Here is a 21,894-nt window from a genome sequence, read left to right on the forward strand (position 1 = left end):
GAAGAGGGCATGAGAGAGAATGGATGAGAAGAAGCAATTTTCTCTTTTCTGTAAGTTTGTCACCGTATGTTAAAAAACCAATCTTGAAATACTACTGGTTTTTAAATTACTTAAAATGTTATTTCTAGAAGCACTTCTTAAAGTGATGCTAGTTTGCATCTTCCTCACATAGAAATATAGGTCCTTTATAAATAATACTTTAGCTTTGTAAATAATGTTAATATGTATGATATTTATAAAGAATAAATTTACTTATGTCCACTTTTGGTGTGCTGATGTCTTTTAAGCCATTATTTTCTTTAGTCTCACATTTCAGGATGAACTTCACCCACATGATTTCTTAAGCATAATTAGGAAAAGCTTAATCACCCACAAAATGATATTCCTAAAATGGCTTCTACTTCCAAGCTTTAATAATTGTTCATGACTTAAGTGACATAATTGCATAAGGGATAACCACAATCACTGCTGCAGACATGAATACTGCATCAGGGACAGAGGAAAGGTCTCAGATCCCCTTTTCCCATGTACTGACACTGGACTTTCTTAGATTTCACCACTGGGACTGGCTTTGCCATTTGGGGAGGGAGGAGAGTGACTGCCTGGAAACCATCTAATACACAACAAATGATACTAAAAGGAAACGAGCAACTTTCAGGGAGTGAAACATAAGCATCTTTCTACCTTGTCAGGGGCTGCTGCAATCCCTTTTCTATGCCCAGCTGCCTAGCTCCAGAGGGAAAGGACAGATGCTCCCCTTTCTGGTGCACATTTGTTTCTCCAGACTTGGATTTCTGGCTTGAATTTGTGACTAATTTTCAGGTACTGATCAATACGAAAAAAAAAAAAAGTTAAAGGCCCAGTCTCAAAAACTAAACCACGCAGTACTATGCCCACGGACAGCTTTTCCTGCCACACACTGTGCTCAGGTGGCGAGCGCCAGAAAGTGTCCCCTCAATTCTCTTGACACATCTTTACTGACCAGCAGACATTGCCCTGTATCATCTGGGAACACACTACTGAGCAAAACAGACAAAAGGCAGCCTTAGGAGAGCTTAATTTTTTTTTTTAAGATTTATTTATTCATACAGAACTGGGGTACAGGCCAGAGGTGCAAAAGTGGGGAGAGGATTCACCAGAGGCAGAGCAGGCAGATCCATGTAGTAAACTGCTGAGGGGAGAAGTGGGCAGTCCGGAAAGGTCTGCTGCGCCATGGGGGTCACCTTCTTGGTCAGGGATAGAATTTGTGCTGAAGCACCTGCAGAGACCTTCATGGTGCTGTGCTTTATTTAACCTGTTGCACCAGGGAGGGCCCAGCCATCATTTCTTTTGCTCACAGAAATTGATAGGTAAAACTAGACAAGATTTTGTCCCAGCTGGGATCCACCCATTTGTTCTCTAATCGACCTTTAATAGGTAAGCATCCTATAACAAGTTAGTTTTCCACAGGTCAGAAATCATGTCCATCATTTTTCAAATCTGAAGCGCTTGTCTCAAAATTTCCTTTAAATACCGCCATTTGGCAAAACAGGATGCTAAACGCACCTGGCTTCTCAAAATCCTAGATTTGGACAGGCACTCGGGCGCGTCTGCCTCCAGGCCGATAGGGGGCAATGCACTTTCATCAGAGGCTCAGTTCTCGGATCCCTCCACCAAGGGAACGTCACCACCCTGCCGCTTCTCATCTCTACTGCGCAGGCGCGGCCGGGAACACGCACCGTGTATCCGAGGGAGGGGTCACGAACTCTGACCCCCCCAAATACACAAACCCGGAGAGCTCCCTTCCCCCACTTTCCTTCCCCTTTCCCCCCCTCCGTTATCTTCGACCTGCCTCCTCCCAGGCCCCCCACCCCCACACAGCCGCCGCCGCCGCCGCCGGACTGTCCAGTCTACGCCCGGCGCAGGACCCCGCGCGGCGGAGAAGCGCCGGTAAGAGCTGCCGGGTGGGCAGAAGGGCGGCCGCGTTTGGAGCGGGGTCGGAGATGTCCCTTCCTCGCGGGGTCCAACGGACGCGCCCCTAGACCCACCCCTAGAACTTGCGGTCTGCGGCCCAGCGGGCCCGCCCGTCAGGCAGTGCCGCGGCTGGCTGCCCGGGCGGGGTGAGGGCGCCGAGTGGCCGGTGCTGCGGGGCCGAGCGCGCGGGCTCAGAGAGACCGAGGCCACCGTCGGGGCGCGGGACCGGCATTTGGAGACGGGCCGGGGCGCGGGAGGGTCTTCGCGAGCCGCTCGGCGCGCGCAGCTGCCTCTCCCGCGGCGCCTCCCGCGGCGCCTCTGACCTTTCACCTGCAGGAAAAGCTTCCGTCTCGGCTCCGCCGCCGCTTCCCCCGCCCCAGGGAGCCGCGCGCCGCCGCAGGGCCCGGAGGGCGCACGGTGGGCGCGGGCGCGGCGCGGGCGAGGCCGGCTGTCGCCGAGAGTGATTGCGGATCGGGGCCTGAATCCTTTCACCCCGGGCCCTTTACTGTTTCTCGTGCTAACACGGGAAGTACCGCGGGACTCCTTTAACTTTTACTTGGAGTGGGGTTGAGCAGTCGCTGCCTTCGGACGCGTTTTGTCTTTTGGAGGCCGAAGGCGAGGGCAGGAGGAACGGCCCGGGGTCCGCGCTGCGGTGGGCAGGTCTGAGCTTCCTATAGCTCTTTTGTTAACGAACCCTGCCGCCAACTCCCGCAGGCACCGTTTTATGAACTACAGATACTGGCAAATTATCTCATCATAACCTTCACCAAGTACATCAGCTAGGTGGTTTTGTTCGAATAAATAACTGGAAGGGAAAGCAGGGAGCTACAATTAAAGCTTTCGGGGCTTGGTTTCGTGTGTGTGTGCGCGCGCGCGCGCGCGCGCCTCTGGAAGTTGCAAATAGGCCTTCGATTTTTTGAAGTCTTTGAACAATGGTCAGTTCGTACACGATGATTATTTAAAAATTTTCTTTGTACAGTTGATAGGTCTAAAAATGATCTATTTTTATTAAAAATGTGTATCCTTGAAATAGAGCTATCATCATTATTTGTAGGGGCATTTAAGTCTTCGTTTAGAAAGAGTTTTGAGGGAGAAGTAAGGCAGCAAACATTCCCAGAATACCTACTACTGTGTGTGTGTGTGCTACATAAAGCGTGACATTCCTACCCTTGGGGAGCAGACAAGGCAAAGCACACCATAAATAATAGTACTGTAAATGCAGTTATTTGCTTTTTTTAGTCGTCAGACCATATGCAGGCTCTTAAAGTCTTTTGTGAAAGCATATACTGACTCTCTAGAAAAACATACCTTTGCATAAAATTTTGCATGCAAAACTAGAAGTTAACCGAAGTCTGAATCCTTGAAAGTCTGTTAATACTCTCAGCATACACGATATATGCTAGGCTAATCAAAAAAAATTTGGATTAAAAAAAATTTGAAGAGTCCCAAAGGTCAGGTAGAATTTAAATGAAGAAGAAGGAACTTGGACTAGTTTGTTGAGGAATGCAGATCATCAGGGTTTCACCTGACAGTTGTCCCTTTGGGGAATGATAGAAGAGAAAATAAGATGAGCAGGGTTATGAAGGAATTCACCTTTGTAGCTACAGTGGCAAGTATATTGTAGGGACTCAATAAATATTGAAAAACCACTAGTAGGCTGAATTTGTATTCTTCAGCCTTTAAAGGGACACTGGTAATTCTGAAGCATGATAAAAGATGTATTTCATTTGTGAAGCATCCTGAGAACTTACTCCTTGTCAAAGGTGCTGACACAAAGATAGTTGTTACCTTCTTGAGACTTTGAATTTACACAAAGATAGTTCTTGCCTTCAATGGACTTTTCATATATACAAAATTCTGTAAGTCTGGGAAACAATTCTGGTAGTAGCTGAAATTTTCCGCCCAGGGTTCTTAGCTTGAAGACCTTGGACTGCCAACAAGAGATTCTATGAGCCACTTGAACTTCAGCATGTACCATTGTAGTGTGTTTTCTAGTGAGGGAAACCTTAACTTCCATCAGATTTTTCAAAGAGATGTCTGACCCAGTCCAGTGGAAAAGAAAAAAAGGAGAAGCATTGTCTATATTTCGACCGCTTTTGAGTACATGCCATAGAAATAAATGCTTTGCATCTTTAAACACACAGCCATATTAAATTAAAGCCTTCATTAGACTGTTCATAACTTCATTACACCCTGTGCACTAATTTTTATTCTATTTTCCTTTTAAAAAATTCATTCCTACCAAATTTCCCCAGGTATAATTGGCTCACAATACAATGTTTGCAAAGTATTATTTTGGATGATAACAGCTTACATTCACTTGATGGGAGTGAGCATCATGGGGATAGAATGTGGGGAGAATGGATGCTGGGAAAAGAAAATGAACTGTATTTGAGATAGAGAATGAGTCAAAGAGCACAGATTTAAAATTTGAGTCAAGAGAGGAGAATAACCTTTTTTTGCACTGCCTCCCCCACCCCCCACTTCCGGTAGGGAAAATGTAGAAGTGAAATTGGAGCAAAAGGGAAACAAAGTAAAACAGGATTGTGTGGATTGTATGTCCTGTGTACATTCTTAGTTTTAGAGTGCTGAAGGCAGACTCTTACTAGTGGTTTTTTTTCCCCTTCAGTGTCTAAACTCTAGGTTTTTTTCTCAGATACTTCCTCAGTGTGGTAGTTCTGATTTTTTGTTACTTTTTTGAGCTCTTTATTCATTCATCTTTCAGGTTTTACCTATCAGAAGCAGTTAACCATTGATATAGTTGATATTTTCACTTCTCTTGAATTTATGCAGCAACTTTACTTAATCCCTTCTATTAATGAGAAAAAGGTTTAGGTTAATTGACTCACATGTAGGCATGCATTTACTAAGTATTAAAAATGGGATTGGAACTCTAATTTTTTGACTTAAGGTCTAAAACACTTATATCTCTGTAAACTCCCTCTCTTTTGCTCTTTATCACTCCTTCCTAGTTTGCTTCATAGCATAGTAATATTTAAAAATCTCTTTCCTCATCATAGAGCAGAGATCTTCTTCTGTCTTGTTCACTAAAGTCCAAAATAGTGATCAATTAATTGGTTTCAGTAAGTACGTGCTGAGTTAAGATGTGAATGCTAGGCACCATTAAACCGAAGTTTATTGAAAAAAAAAAAAAAGCACTTGTTGAAAATCACACAGTTCGTTTTTCTTGATGTTTAAACTTAGTTTTTCATGAGTATTTTCTTCATTAAACATTTTCACTATGCATGATTCTAACAAGAATATCTTTTTGCAGAAATCTTCGTCCTTTGTCACATAAATGTTATCTTCTCTGTAAAGCTATTTCCGACCTCTTATTAAAAATTGCAACTTCCTTCCGCACTTCCAAGCATTTTCTGTCAGTCCTTGTTCTGGTTTACTCTATTCCACTTTTTAATCATTTGTTAGTATTGTGTATTTTGTTTGTTTCATCCCATCAAATATAAACTTCACAAAAGAGAGAAGGTATATTTAATATTACCTACTTCATCCTTAACACTTAGAAAACTCGTGGCCCATAACAAGCACTTAGCAAGATTGAATGAATTATTGAACCAGTGAATGTGAACATTTTTTAAGACTCTTGATATACATAGTAAATTATTTTCCTAAAAAGTTTATAACAGTTTAGACTTTAATCCTATGTATAGAATGCGTTGTTGCCTCTTTTTAGTTGTTGTTAAATTTAGTGTTGAAAATAAGCATATATGAATCTAATGATTCCATGACATTCATGGTAAAGAGAGATGCCATTAGCAAAAACATCGGAACATGAAGCTTAAGATAAACTCAGGCAATCACAAGTGTAGGTGGCAAGAATGTAAAGTTTAATAAAAGACAAATCCTAGAGTGAACAGAAGACTTTGAAGATTATTGGGAGAAATATTAAATCTATATAATAGTGCAGTCTTATAGCAAGATATTTAAGTAGCAACTTTAAGGGAATGCTACTGGATTTTGAGTTAAGAAATGTTGGTTATAGTTTGGGATATCCTCATGGACCCTGAAGTCACTTATATTGATATTGGAACAGCAGTTAATGAATGATAGTAATAAAATCATTAGTAGTGCTTTAACCAGCTTACATGAATTTCAAGGGAAGGATTTTGGTGTGGGAGAAAATTATTTTATTTGGAGCTGCAACATTGGCAGTGTCCTTGAGATATGTAGGTATTATTACATCATAACTAGTATATATGCCAGGTGCATGGCTTCATGCTCATTTCATGTCTGTTTTTAAAATACTTTATTGTCCCTTAAGAATAATGAAAATATCCAGATTATATAACTCTTCTAGTACAATAATGTTAATTTATCTTTTTACTTTATTTTTCCTTTTACGTTTTAAAAGGACAGGTTTGTTAGGAAAGAAAAGCACTTAAACTGTTACAGACGGCAGAGTGCTGCATTTTGCTAGTACAGAAGTTGTGCCGATATATTGTTCTCCCTAATATATTTTGACTCATGAGAAAGTCTCCAAGCCTTAATGACTCTAGGCCTCAAGTTTTTATGTATTTAATTGAATAGTGTTTATTATAACATTATATAATTGTCAGGTATATATATATATATATATATATCATTGAAACTCACCATGTGTATATACTATATTAAGTTGACCACTAAAAGTCCAGCTCTATACTTCAACATATAATTTCAGTTTTTAATACTGAAAGAAAAGCAAGTCCACCTTCACAGCTAGGATTAATTATATCACAGATTAGCAAATTTATGGCAGGCAGTATGCAATATGATAAGACATAATTTGTATATCCTTGACAACCTGATATACAGAAAAAACAAAAGTCAAAGTCATCCCATTAATCTTACAACTCTCAAGTCCTTTTGGAGGTAGTTTTACATCAAATACAGATTGATTTTAATACGTCAGGAATCGCCATTAATGAAGAATAATCACAAAATTTTAGAGAAATCCGCCCTGAATGAATGCAGTAGTCAATTTTACAGCGTATTGGTGAGAATGTTTAGTGATGTGTTTATTTACAGATTAGAGTTGCCCTTGTTTAAAATAACAAACAAATACTCTTGATTTATACTGGATGTCTACTTAGGCTTCTTTGGATTTGAAAAGTGAAATTGGGGCCCTCCCCAGTGTTGCATCTGGCTAAAGCATGGCTCTGTGAAGCTACTGTAGTCACTGCAGTTCAATCTCCTGCCACGGAGGTGACCCACATGTTGGGAGATGACATCTCCTGATCCACCTGCTGCTCCCCTCAGCAGTGTATTTCAGTAGATCTTGCCTGTTCTGCTCCCTACTCTGTCTCTGGTGAATCCTCTCACCCACCCACCCCCCGCATATCTGGCCTGTACCATAGTGCTGCATGCATAAATAAATAAATCTTAAAAAAAAAGAAAAGTGAAATTGTTTGATGGCCAGTAGTTTTTTCCTATTCAACATTTTCAAAATATATAATAGCAGAATAGTTTTATATTCCCTCATATATGCTTTACCATTAATTATCACCACAAGGCCAGTCTTGTTTTGCTTATTCCCTCACCCTAGCTGATTATTTTAAAGCAAAATTACCATGTAATTTCATGTATTAACTCTTCGATGAATATTATTTTATGGGTTCAATTGTGTAAAAAACATCTTTTTATTTTTGGCAGGACATTTTGGCAGTTAGATCATGGCTACCATAGAAGAAATTGCACACCAAATTATTGAACAACAGATGGGAGAGGTATGTTTAGTTTATGGTTAATTCAGTGAGTCATCTACTGGGTTCTGGAGGTACAGGATAAAAGATGCCCCCAACTTTGTAGATAATTATATGGGTGCTATGGGAACACAGTAGAAAAACAGCTAATGACAAGTTGTAGAGGGCTAGAGAAACCTGGTTAGAGAATGCTTTTTGGAGAGTGCAAAATCTGAGACCAGTCTTGATCAATGAAACAATAGGAGAGCTGTGTCAATAGACAGGAGCGCTTAACTATTCAAATAGTTATGTGTTATTTCTTAGTAAAAGATCAGAGTACAGAGGTTTTCCAAGTATCATATTGGGCCTCTGAAAAACTCAGAACAAAGTCAAAATCATTTTCATAATAATTCTGAAACATTATTTGCCTTGTATTTATTCTGTTGTATGTAGCAGAATTTTCCAGAGACTGCAAGACATGTGATAATGTATGATGAACTGTGTTAACATTTAAAAGGTATGTAAGTATCTCAGTGAATCAGTGTATTCCAAATGACCAGTGCTCGATGCTACCAGTCACCCATGCATAATAGATCCCTTCAAATTAGAGAGCTATGGAATTTATACAGTTTCTGACTTCACATTGCAACTAATCTTTAAAAAAACGCTACTAGTTGGGGTCCTCCCTGGTGGTTCAACGCGTTAAAGCACAGCACTAAGAAGCTAAAGCCACTTCAGCATGAGCTCAGTCCCCCCAGGAGGTGACCAACATGGCATGGCAGACCTCTTCTGACCCTCCCGCTGCTCCCCTCAGCAGTGTACTTTGTCGATCTGCCTGTTCTACTCTCCATGAAGTTCCTCATCATCCCCGCACCTCTGGCCTGTACCCCAGTTCTGTATGCATAAATAAGTAAATCTTTAAAAAACAAAACAAAACTACTAGTTGTTGAATTTTCGTAGAGTATAAAACACAGTTTCCACAGTTTGAAGAGGCTATTAGATTAGCCTTCTCTCTTTCAGCCGATAAATGTAACTTTAGATTTTCTTTGTATATTTTAACCAAAACATCATACTGTAATAGATTGAATGCAGAGGCAAACATGAGGAAACAGCTTAGTATTTCACTAACCATACAGTAAAGTCATTTGCAAAATTGTGAAACAATGGCACTGTTCCCACAAGATTTTTGTCTGGAAAATTTACTAATTCTTCATACAAAATGTGTTGCTTATGTTAACATTTAATAAGTTATTTTAAAATGAATTAATAAACACTTTAAAATTTTGTATATTTAGTGTGGTAAATATCAGTAGGTATAATCCACATATGCAAAAGCCATTTGGAACTCTTATTAATTTTTTAGAGTGTAAAAGGATCCTGAGACCTCAGAATATTACCATAATCTATTTTCTCTTTTTCATTGATGGTCATTTGGATTGCTCTAAGTTTCCAGTAGTAATAATTATGCTGTAGAAAGCATTCTTTTACTTAAGCAAAATACTTCAATGATGGCATTACCTGTTGCTCTTTTCTGTAAGATGTAAGGCCCATATTTTAGTCCACTCACTATGAGTATTGCTGATAGAATTAATGCAAGGTAAAACTGACAGCTCATCTTTACTTGGTAAATTTGTTACAAATGAATTGATTTGAGGTTACATCTTATAAGTATCATTGGAAATTGCAGAAAATTGTTAGGAAGAATGGAGGTGAGACTTGGTTAAAATAACTTGTGTAAAAATAAAATTGCCAGTAGTTAAAAATACACTCAGAGAACTAGGACATAGTAGAAATAATGATTCACAAAGAACTGTAATTGACAGTAGCTATAAGCAATGCAGTTTGCTCTGTCAAAAAAACTGATTAATGAACTTCGTTGTAAATTTTGCATGGAAAAAAATATTGGTGAAAATAACTTAAGGAAAATGGAACCATGCCCTTGAATCAAGGAATTAAGTTGGTTTAATGAGTTTATGCTGTAAAATATTTGCTCTGTAACAAGAAAACCTCTCAAAGTTGGACTAGTTCTCTTTATTCATGAGCTTGCTCTTCCACAGACTGCTCCATTTCAGTAAATAGCAGCTTTGCCTCCCAACTGCTCTGGCCAAAATTCTGTAATAATCCTTGACTCTCATATCCTACATCCAGTCAATGAGCACATCTTGTCACCTCTACAAGAAATATCCCAAGTCCTATCTTTTTTCACCTACAGCATAGCAATTACCCTTTTAGGTATCTGAGCTATCTATAGTTTTTGCCCCTAAACAATGCCCATATACTGTTAGCTTCCTTTATAGTCTCCCATAATTCAGCTTAGGAAAAATCACCTTCTAGTCTTTACAGAAAATCTAGAATGATGGTTTTTGAAGACTGTTCTCTGTTATGTAAACCTTCCAGTTGATCTCCATTTCACATAGTAGGAAGTCCAGACTTGAGTGTAGCCTACCAAGCCCTGTATAATCTGGCATCAACTGTCACTTAGATCCCATCTTTACCATATTCCCTCTCTTCCATTCTGTTTCACTCCCGTGACTTTCTTGCTGTGCCTCATGTCTGTAAGATATTGAGCACATCTTTCCTACCCGAAGCCCTTCTATATCAGTATCCTCTACCTTGGCATGCACATCACTACCCAGTCCTAAACCTTGGCCTGTTACTTCACTCAGGAATGTGCCAAAATGTTATTACAGCCCAGAGAACATCATCACTGATTTATTCCATCAGTAATTTCATCCTACCCTGCTTTTTCTTATTGGGACTTAAAACCATGAGGCAGAGTAGCACTTGCTTTTTTGTTTTTTAATCTTTCATCACTAAAACACTGTAAGAATAAAAATTTTGCCTTGTTTATTGTTCTATCCTGGGGCCCAGAACAAATTGTTTTTAGCAGATCAAATACCCAGTATGTTTGTCTATATAGTGGGTAGAAGGGGAGGGGAAGGAAGGAAACAAAATAGTGAGGTCCAGATGTTCTCACTATTGTGTCTTTATGTATTTGCATATTTATTTCTGTAGGACAGCATATTGTATAAGTAGAATCGCTAATTTAAAATCTGTATGTATGGATGTTGATATGTAAAATAGGTAAATGTATTTTTTTTAACTTTCTGAAGATAAGAGAAACTTATGTGGTCAGGAGGGGAAAAGTTGATTACTAATTTGACACATATGTGCTAGATTGTTACAGAACAACAGACTGGCCAAAAAATTCAGATAGTGACAGCGCTAGATCACAATACACCGGGCAAGCAGTTCATTCTGACAAATCATGACGGCTCTACTCCAAGCAAAGTCATTCTGGCAAGACAGGATTCCACTCCAGGAAAAGTTTACCTCACAACTCCAGATGCAGCAGGTGTGAACCAGTTATTTTTTACAACTCCTGATCTGTCCGCACAGCACCTTCAGGTATGTAACTATGGAAGTATCTTTTCATCTTACCCTTGAAAGAATAAAAAGCATGTCATAACACGTAAGGCCTGCTGTTTTAAGACTACACATGTAGCAATTTTTCAGAAGGGGGAAAGAAATCTGGCATAAAGCCAGGTGCTGTGCAGAGTATCTGGCGACTGCCGTCCAGTATGAACACTGCGCTTTTCTTCACACATATCTTGGGGGTTTCCCAGTTGGCTACATTAAACTTTCTAGTTTGGCCAGCGAAGTATTTAATAAAGGACACAAAGAACTTAAAGAATTGATGCAAAGGCTGAAGAAACAGTTCTTGTCCCCGTTTGCTGCAGAACTGTTGCTAAGGGATCTACTGCTTCTGCACAATAAGAAACTGCCACATCAGGAGCAGCTTCTTGGATCAAGACTCCTGGGAACAGGCTTCTTGAGCCTCAGAGAAGAAACTGCCAAATCTTAACAAGGCTCACTATAGCTTCTTCATTGGTATAGCACAGTCTACCCCATGGTCTCCTTTATGCTGAAACTCAGTAGTGTGAATTAAGGATAACCCAAAAAAAAGAAACCGGTATTTACCAGCATTCTATTACTTTAGTGATGACTTTATCATAGAGATTTAGTAATTTGACCAAGGTCATTCCACCAGATTCCTCTGGCTGCCATTTATCAGACTGCAGAGTCTGTGCTCTTAAGCACTACACCTAACCCAAATCTTAGACAGTTCCATAATGAAAAGCATATACTTTTGTATATTAATCATATTACCATGATTACAATTAAATACAACAATACAGTTTTTCTTTATAGTTCTCCATTTGAAAAATTAATAGTTATATTTTTTAGTATGACATTTTAGTCATGTCAGTATGTGTAGAAATTTTCTGAGCTCTTTAAAGAAAATGCCATGATAAGATTGATAACTGCTACTGCAATTTGACCTATGTCATATGAATAATTGTTTAATGAGTGATAACTTTTTAAAGATTCCATACTTATGTGTTTATTTTAACAAAATTATTATGGAAAAATTTTAGATATATTTATTATTGTTGCTCCTTAAAACATTGAAATTTTCACTTACATAGAAAGAAAATTGAGACTAGTTTAATATATGCAGTAATAGATTTCAGTGTTTGAGTAACTTATTAAAAAAATGCTAGACTGAATGTTCTTTTAGCTTTTTACAGAATGAGAGCATTATTGAGTAACAGTAAATTCTGTTTGTTTGTTTTGGGGGATTTTCTTTAGCTTTTAACAGATAATTCTTCCCCGGACCAAGGACCAAATAAGGTTTTTGATCTTTGCGTAGTATGTGGAGACAAAGCATCAGGTAACAACAAAAAAAAAAATTAACTACCTGTGTGTCATGTTGTATTGTTCAAATAATTACCATGTTTCTTCAACTAGAAGTAAAAAATAAAAGCAATGGAGCTTGTCATTTTTCTGTTTCATATTTGTAATCTACAGAATTTAACTGATTTTTCCCTTTTTATTTATAAGTATTTTATTTAAAAATAAAGATTTTTCTCATTTTGGTGCTGTTTAATTTGATCTTGCAGTGACTTAAAATGGATACTCCAAACAATTACAAAAGTAAACTGAACGTGTTGAATGCATAAATAAAAAGTCTGTTTTGTAAAAAAGAAAAAATATTTTAAAATAAATTTTGATCCTTAATATGAAATGGTAACTTGTTAACCTGTTCAACCCTGTTGTCAATCCAGGTATACAGAGTAAAATGAGTTATTGAGGTAGAAAAAGACTTGTTTACTTTTCATGCTCTGTGTAACTGAGTAGGCTTACCTCCAAGCTTACTCCTATTAGTACTCAGGGTTAAATCATTTCAGTTCTGACCATTGTTACTTCCTGTGAGAAATACACAGCCATATTCATTAATATATGTTCACAAATGCCAATGAAATTTTTTATCTTTTCTGTAGTATAGGGACAAAAGGAAATTTCTCCCTACCACTTGGGGTTCTTCTCAGGCTGATCAAGCATTCAAATGAACTTCAGACAGATTAAGTAGGAGAAAGGAACAAATGCAATTAACATATGAATGGAGAGAATCTACATGGATATGGATTCTAAAGTTAGTGGGGCAAAATGAGGATGTATAGATCCAGAGCTAAGGAACGGAATAGGGAGCTGGGACGGAATAGGGAGCTGGGACGTAAGGGGAGTGCAGGTGGACTGCTGTGACAGAGACACGTGATTGTGTGTCAAAGATCGTGTGCTCTGCATATGCTCTGCTAGATAGATCGGTTTTTCTGAGAAAGGTTATTTCTGGGAAAAGTCCTAAGTCTGGATAAAATCCCCAATTTTCATTCTCTTAGGTAGTTAAGTGAGTGGGAAATTGTTTCTCACGAAGCTGCAGGGCCTCAAGTGACCTCAAAATAATTCACATCCCAAAGTAACATGTTTTCGGGAGCCCGATTGAACATTTTGGAGGGGCCTCTCTTCCCAATACTTCAATATAGGAACCTTCACTAGAGCTTTTCCCAGAATATGTTCGTTGTTCATAGATGTGTACCAAAGAAATGGTTTGTGAAATGAGTAAGCATAGTTGAACTCACAGTGCAGAGGTATTATTATAGTTCAAATACTTTAATATTCTTTTTTCGGGGGGCATAGTTTTCAGAATGAGACAGATTTACACAGTATGTAACAATTAAATTTGTAAATGATCTCAGAAGTATATATATACATATTTTTTCTTTTAAAGATTTATTTATTCGTACAGAACTGGGGTACAGGCCAGAGATGCGGAGAGTGAGAGGATTCACCAGAGACAGAGTGGGGTACAGCACAGGCTGATCGATGAAGTACACTGCTGAGGGGAGCAGTGGGCGGGTCAGGAGAGGTCTGCCTCGCCATGTGGTCACCTCCGGGGCAGGCGGGAATCGAACTCATGTAGAAGTGGCTCCAGCCTCTTAGTACTGTGCTTTAATCCACTGCGTCACCAGGGAGGGCCAGAAGTATATTTTTTATAGTAAATAATTGAAATAATGGTTGGTTTTGTTTCTTCTCTTTAATTTCCCATAGCATTGTTAAGATTAGTTTCTGAAATTTAAGAAACTCATTGTTTAGTTTATCAGAGAATATGGTTACTACAGTCTATTTAATAACTCCCCATTTTTTATTGTACCATATACATACAAATCTCAGTTTCATCTCACATATTGTTGTTTAATGGGCTTATTTAATTTTTGTTCTAAAATAGGTGACTTGTGTTTTCTTAAAAATTTTGTCTCTAGGGCGTCATTATGGAGCGGTGACTTGTGAAGGCTGCAAAGGATTTTTTAAAAGAAGCATCCGAAAAAACTTAGTTTATTCATGTCGCGGATCAAAAGACTGTATTATCAATAAACACCATCGAAACCGCTGTCAATACTGCAGGTTACAGAGATGTATTGCGTTCGGAATGAAACAAGACTGTATGTATTAACCTTAAACTAGTTTGAAAGTACTTTTAAGTCTTCAGGCAAACTCTTGAAGCATTAATTTAACACATTAACACATATTAAGTATATGTGCTTTTTAATTTACAACTTTCCAACTAAAAATAGAGAAATAGGTACATATACTGTGTTCATTCATGCAGTAAATATTTATTGTTGCCTGTGTGCCACACATGTATTTGTAGTTTGAACATGGTAAAAGGAAAAAAAAAATCAGCTAACCGTATACCAGTTTATCTTTTGATTAAACTGCTAAAGCAATTAGTAAAATAATGAGTGCTCACTATTCCTAACATGAGTATGAATTTATTTATTCTTCAGCAAATTCTGTGCAGTAGGTTACTACTACTGTTTGGCTGTTTATGTTTGAATAAATTGAGTAGTTTGCCCAACCCAAGTCACCCAAGAATTGGCAGAATTTGAATTTGAAACAAGTGAAACATATGAAGTACATTTTATAAATTGAGACTAAGCAGTTACTTTGCCCTTAGCTGAAAAAAAGATCTAACTTTCGTGATTCTCTATTAGTATCATTTTCAATTGGTTAAGTATTTCATTTTCTAAAAATTCTTAAAGGGTCTCCTAGCTTCAGTTTTTCATTTTCAACAGTGAATTTAATAAAAATATCTACCACAGTTGGAGGAGGGAAAGAAAAGAACAGGGGATGCAGTGGCTAGTTTTACTACTCTGAAGCAACTTTATTGCACTGCAAATAATAATTTCTAGAAATTGGCTTTTAGAGTTCAGTAACCATGTCTCCCATTAGCAACATTACATTTATGATTACCTATAAATTCTGCATTGTTCTCTAATTAGTTTAATGCATTTTGTAGCTGTTCAGTGTGAAAGAAAACCCATTGAAGTATCAAGAGAAAAATCTTCCAACTGTGCTGCTTCAACAGAAAAAATCTATATCCGTAAAGATCTTCGAAGTCCATTAGCTGCAACTCCCACTTTTGTAACAGATAGTGAAACTGCAAGGTATAGTAAAAACAGCCAACAAAAGTCATTACCTAGCTGGTTATTTGTTTCACTCCCGAGAAACTATAGATAAAATTTGTACTTTTTGTAATAGATCTGCAGGATTGCTGGATTCAGGAATGTTTGTGAATATTCATCAGTCTGGAATAAAAACTGAGTCAACTGTGCTGATGACACCAGATAAGGTATGCTTAGTGTAATTAATTAAAAGTTTTAAAAAATTTTCTTTTCCTGTTTGTTTTCCATCAATTTGGTCAGTGGATTTGGTCTTAAATATCCTTCATACAAGGTGCTTTTTTGTTTTTTAACAAATTATCAACTATTTGGTAGAAATGTTTTTCTAGTAGGAGAATTCAGTGTAAAAGTAGCAGTGTTTAAAAGTCTTCGATGTTTCATCTTAAAATAAAAATTCTCAGAGAATTTATAACAAGTATGATTTGCACTTATGTTCCCCATGCATTTTATAATGCAGCACACTTCATTCAAAAATTGACTTGAGTCAAGTAGAACTAGCATTGTAAAAACTAATATTGTGTTTAATTCAACAAAGTTCTCTTAGACATTTATTTGGAGGAGCTCTTATGATGTAAAGGGTGTAAAGAGGAGTTAAAACTTGCTTATTGACAGATTTTTAAATGTATTTTGAGGATATAGAGTATCTGTAGTTTTTAGAAGCCCCTTATGAGAACAAAAAGCAAAAATATCTCCTAAAAACTTAACTAAAAGCAGTTTTCAGTGCCCCTTCACTTGGTAATGTGATCTCATTTTACATAACCTATAAGACTACTTAGGGCCAGATTTGTTATCTATTTCTTGCTTGATCGCAACTCTTAAGGAACTCTTTGTGTGCTAGAAAAAAATTTCTCCTGTCACCTACTAGCGGCACAACCTTGGACAAGTTACTTGATCTCCAGGTGCCTCCGTTTCCTTCTTCATCTATAGAATGCAGACAATAGAAGTGTCTACAAGTTGGGCTTTAGGATGTTATTATGAGACTGATTGCCCTCTCTTTCATGTATTTCTGGAATTATGAGGTTTTGCTTACCCTTGTCTATGAAATTCAAGATTAGAGTAGTAGTTATAATGTCATTGACATATTGAGTATTTTAGGAATAGAGCTAAATTTTATCAAAAAATTATTTGTCTACACATTGCTTTGTAAAATGTCTTTACCTTAAACTGTAATAATAACCTTATGTGATACATTTCTGGCAATAATCCTAAAACTGTCAAATCATCGTATGAGATCTTTCACATTGCCTAGGATTCTTGTGTCAAAAATATTAACCAAAATGTTGACTCCTTTTTCTCATGTACACAAAGACTAGAGCAGTTAGGAACTTGGACTTTCCCATCATACGTAAATTCCCATTCTGCTTCCACTATTCTTCTTGTCAGTAACAAAGGATTACTGTTTGTTTATTTATCATGTAGAAGAATTGGGGGGTTGGCCACAGGTCCAGGGAGGCAAAAGGGTAGTGGGGATAAGAGGGTTCACCAGAATCAGTGGGGGACAGAAAGGCGGATTTACTGTAATACACCGCTATATGGGCTAGGGCCCTGGCCGGGGAACTAACTCAGACTATAGTGTTGATAGCACTGAGGTATAACCCCCAGGCCACCAGGAAGTCTCCCTTTTGTAGGACTAAATAAAATGTGTATATTAATTTTGATGGGGTACAAAAGAAATCATCCTGTATCCCTCTGGGTTCTCTTGTTCTGGACAAGTTATCCAAATAGCAAAGGCAAAACAATCAATTTAATAATGTGGAGAATTTGCATGGTTGTAGATTATGAAGAACAATGGAGCATATCAAGAGTAATTATCTACCATTTTGGGACTCAGGGTTTCTAGGACATAGGGGGAGACATCACATGCAGAAAAGGAGAGAAGTGAACTCACCTTTACTGTCTTAGATAGAAGTGTTAACTGATAACCTAGAACTAGGTAACATCCAAACTACATTATTCTGATTATAAAGGGCGGAACTTCAGTTAGGAAAAAGGCAATTAAGTTTGGGCAAAGGACTTAGGCAAGGACAGAAGCTTCTAACCTTACAGTCCCTCTGTGTTCTCAGCACAGTTTGCATCTTTGGAGAATGGTAATAGACTTCCTGTGGCTCATAGGGCCTTCATTGATCTTTAATCTCTGAGCCAAAGTGACCAGAGACCTATTCTGCATCTATTGAAATAGCCTCTCTTTTTGGTGGGATTGACCCCACACTAGTAAGTATGTAAGATTCTGTGAGTTACTTAAATGATTCTGAAATACTTAATTAGGGAGGGCACCCAAATTATTCTGCGTATTTGCAAAATCAATGTCAGATAAACTGAAGAATTGATAAAACAAGTGAGTATCAAGAGAACATGTTCTTTTCCAACTAATGATTCGAAAAGCAAAAGCAGTGCAGGGAAAAAAATTTTCATTGCTGTCAAGAGAACTTGACCATAGGTCACAGAAAGCAACTTTAGGACCTCTCATTAGATTAGGATAGAATAATTTGAACATTTTTTAAAAAGGATGACTAATGGTTTAAACATCAGTTATATAAAAATCTGTGTATTTAAAATGATCAGAACTCATCTGTCACCATTATATTTTACTAGGGCTTTGACACATTGCTCTGAAAATTGATAAAAGGGGAGAAAAAAATCAAGTATAGGCCAACACCTCTTCAAATGTATGTGACCACATCATGCCCACAAGAAAATTTTATTTAAAGAAATTGTAGCTAATTGAAAATAAAATACATATCTTTAAAACTGAAGACAAGTGAAAAAATACACTGCAACAAAAGCTCAGAATTTTAAATATGTAAAGAGATTTTTCAGCAGCACAGTTTTTACTATTTAACACATTAACAGTGGCTGGTAAAGTTGTTACTCTAGGGACTCTATTTTATAATATATTTTCTTCCTCTTTTCATTAATATAAATTTTACTGCGTTGAGTGCAACCACTTACTTTGTATAATCTGTTTTGAAAATTATCGTAATATGAAAAGAATTTCAATGCTAAAAAAGAACTTAAAAAATAATCTAATTTAATGTCCTTTTTTTTTCTGCATAAACATTTCTTAGGAAATGTGCTTGATATTTTTCAACTTGTATTTCCTTCAGAAATTTCTAAAAACTTAGTGCCTTTTTCAGTTTTACTTTCTGCATTTTATTTATCTTAATCAGATTGCTTTTCTTATATTTCATATTGTAGAAGTGCTTATTTCAGATTTATATTTTACTGATACCAATATGCAGAATTTTAATACTTTTTTTTTTTTTTTTTTAAGGCTGAATCATGTCAGGGAGATTTAAGTACATTGGCCAGTGTGGTTACATCATTAGCAAATCTTGGAAAAACAAAAGACCTTTCTCAAAGTAGTAATGAGATGTCTGTGGTTGAAAACTTAAGCAATGGTGATACTTCTTTGTGTGAATTTCATCAAGAAATGCAGACTAATGGTGATGTTTCAAGGTAAGGTCTAATTTGAACTAAGATATCCTTTTGCTTAACTGTACTTAGTGTTTCTCAAAATATTTCTATATTGACCATTACTTACAGGAGTTTTAGAAAGCAGTTATTTCTATTAGACTTAGAAAATTTAAGATAGTAAATGTTAACTGAAAAACTACACTCAATAAAAACATGTATGCAGGTTACATTCTTAATGAGTACTTAGGAATTTTTTCCTCCCTGAAATGATAATTTAGGTCTGACATTTGAAATATTTTAGTTGCCATATTTTATCTTCTGTGTACTAAAAGTGAAGTATATATTATTAGGCAGTCACCAAATTCCAGCGATGAAAATAAAAGACTTAGTGGAGGGCCCTCCCTGGTGGCGCAGCGGGTTAAAGCACAGCACTAAGAAGCTTAAGCCACTTCCACATGAGTTTGATCCCTGCCTGCCCGGGAGGAGATCCACATGGCGTGGCAGACCTCTCCTGACCCGCCCGCTGCTCAGCAGTGTACTTTGTCGATTTGCCTGTTCTGCTCCCCACTCTGTCCCTGGTGAATCCTCTCACCCTCCACATCTCTGGCCTGTACCCCAGTTCTGTATGAATAAGTAAATAAATCTTTAAAAAAAAAAAAAAAACTTAATTGAATCAGCTACATTTTGAAATTATACTTGAGGAACCTCATCAGATTTCTAGTTTCCCTTCTCACAAATAGTAAAACTTAGGATATAGAAACCAGTTTTCTTTGTGCTTTTTTCACACTTTGGTCATTGTCCTAAAACATTTAAGAAACTTAGGGGTTTTGTTGAGCATTAGTTTAAGGAACTTGTTTAAAAATATGGGGAGCTGTTTTAAATAATAACTTACTCTAAGAGTAATTATATGCCTCCATAGTCTCCTATTCTGTAGGTTTAAGTATAAGCTCTGTGACCACAGTTTTGAATATTCTTGGATTTTTAAATAAAACTTAGATCTAACTTTGTATTGTATAGAATATAGTAGAGTCTACATAAATTCTTGCCTTGTTCTTTCTAAATAACTTCTACATGCAAAATGCATGAACTGCTATCTTGTATCAAATGTATAACTTGAACAAGAGCATTTTCATGCCAAAGTACATTTTTCTCAGGATTATTTTAAAAGACTAATTCTTTGATAGTATATTAGTAGTAACTGTTTTTTACACTCTATACAGGAAGTTTAATTTGTTGCTTTTGAAGAGAATCTTAGATACCACTCAGTAATATACCAGAGTTTTTTCCTAAATAATTAGATTTAAATCTTAATTCTAGAATTTTATATAATCTTTATTTTGTTGTGGAAATTGGCTAACTAACTACTTGTGATGTTTCTTACAGGGCATTTGACACTCTTGCAAAAGCATTGAATCCTGGAGAGAGCACAGCTTGTCAGAGCTCAGTAGAGGGCATGGAAGGAAATGTAAACCTCATTGCTGGTGATTCAAGCATAAATTACATTGAAAAAGAGGGGCCTCTTCTCAGCGATTCGCATGTAGCTTTCAGGGTATTTCCTTTTTTTTTTTTTTGAAATTCTTACGTTATGTTCTCCATTTTGATTTTAATCTGTCTTGCAAAACTCAAAATGTATCGTTATCCCTGTAGAATTTCAAACACCTAAATAAAATAATGACTCATTAAAGCATCCCCTTTACAAATCATAGTTATAATACTAATTGATGTGTTTAGGTCTCTAAAAAATTAATTTGGTGTTCATGGTCTGTTGAATGCATTGGATTTTATTTTGGTTTTTGTTTTCCTTTTTCCATGAAAATGTAGATTTGTTTTAAATCAGTTTGGTACATGATACAGACTGACTTGGTAGTTTCTAAAGAACCAAAATAGAGATGTGTGAATACAGCAATGTATGCAACAAATACCTAAAATAAGGTATTATGCTACAACTGCTTCTGCATGGACAGCTCATGCAGATTTTTTTTTTTTTCCAAAAAATCTGAAAAGGTTTCTGTATACCTACTGGATTTTAAAAACCCTAAATAGGGCCCTCCCTGGTGGTGCAGCGGGTTAAAGCACAGCACTAAGAAGCTAAAGCCTCTTCCGCATGAGTTCGATCCGATCCACATGGTGCGGCAGACCTCTGACCCGCCCGCTGCTCCCCTCAGCAGTGTACTTCGTCGATCTGCCTGTTCTGCTCCCCACTCTGTCTTTGGTGAAGCCTCTCACCCTCCGCATCTCTGGCCTGTACCCCAGTTCTGTACGAAAAAATAAATAAATCTTTAAAAAAAAAAAAACCCTAAATAATTAATTACTCAACTTATTAAACTACTAATGGAGGGAAAGAAAAGGCTATAAATATTGTTGTAAGAGCACTTCTGTAGACTAAAAAAATCTAATTTTATATTATGATTGTGTTACAGAAGTATGCTCATAAAATTTATTTCTGTTGATAATTAATATGTGGTAAGGTTTTCATATTTATGCAGATGACAGTTATTCCATTGTAGCTCTTTGCTAGTTTGGGCAAATGGAAAATCTTTGTTTTCAAATATTATAGCACTAAAAGTTAACAGCCTTGGCACCATGTAAAAAATTTTCATGTAGTATTTAGAATATTACTAATGAAACACAAAAATATATGGCAAACCTACCTTTTCCCAAAAAACCTTTAAGCCAGAGATTTTAAACAATTAAGTCACTTGAAAATACTAGATATGTACTAATGTACAAAAATAAAATAAACTTTAGTTGTATCATCAATTAATACAGAAACAGTAAATCTTTGAGCCTTTAATATTATCTAAGTGCAAAGAATTTATGAAATGACCAGAACAATTTGTTATTTAATAGTATAAAATATTGAAAACCAAATGCTAAACTTAGCCACTGTAAACTAAAGAAATAAATCCAAAACTTTAATCACCTAGAAAAGCAAATGCTCATCTTATACTAGAATATTCTTGGATTTTTAAATAAAACTTAGATCT

At 36.8% G+C, this 21,894-nt stretch overlaps 1 protein-coding gene across 1 annotated transcript in view; it reads left to right on the plus strand.

Annotated features, from left to right (window-relative positions):
• Positions 1 to 1,273: 1,273 nt before the first annotated feature.
• Positions 1,274 to 21,894, plus strand: part of NR2C1 (nuclear receptor subfamily 2, group C, member 1) — a 36,143-nt gene continuing 15,522 nt past the window's right edge. The window contains exons 1-9 of the mRNA XM_004675806.2: positions 1,274 to 1,929; positions 7,603 to 7,676; positions 10,809 to 11,039; positions 12,285 to 12,366; positions 14,294 to 14,473; positions 15,331 to 15,478; positions 15,573 to 15,663; positions 18,765 to 18,949; positions 20,291 to 20,456. Of these exons, the coding sequence (XP_004675863.1) occupies positions 7,623 to 7,676; positions 10,809 to 11,039; positions 12,285 to 12,366; positions 14,294 to 14,473; positions 15,331 to 15,478; positions 15,573 to 15,663; positions 18,765 to 18,949; positions 20,291 to 20,456 (1,137 nt within the window). The 5' untranslated portion in view covers positions 1,274 to 1,929; positions 7,603 to 7,622. The remainder of the gene's footprint in view (positions 1,930 to 7,602; positions 7,677 to 10,808; positions 11,040 to 12,284; positions 12,367 to 14,293; positions 14,474 to 15,330; positions 15,479 to 15,572; positions 15,664 to 18,764; positions 18,950 to 20,290; positions 20,457 to 21,894) is intronic.

Source organism: Condylura cristata, unplaced genomic scaffold (genome assembly GCF_000260355.1).
Source record: "Condylura cristata isolate star-nosed mole 26May11 unplaced genomic scaffold, ConCri1.0 scaffold00004, whole genome shotgun sequence".
NCBI classification, from domain to species: Eukaryota; Metazoa; Chordata; class Mammalia; order Eulipotyphla; family Talpidae; genus Condylura; species Condylura cristata.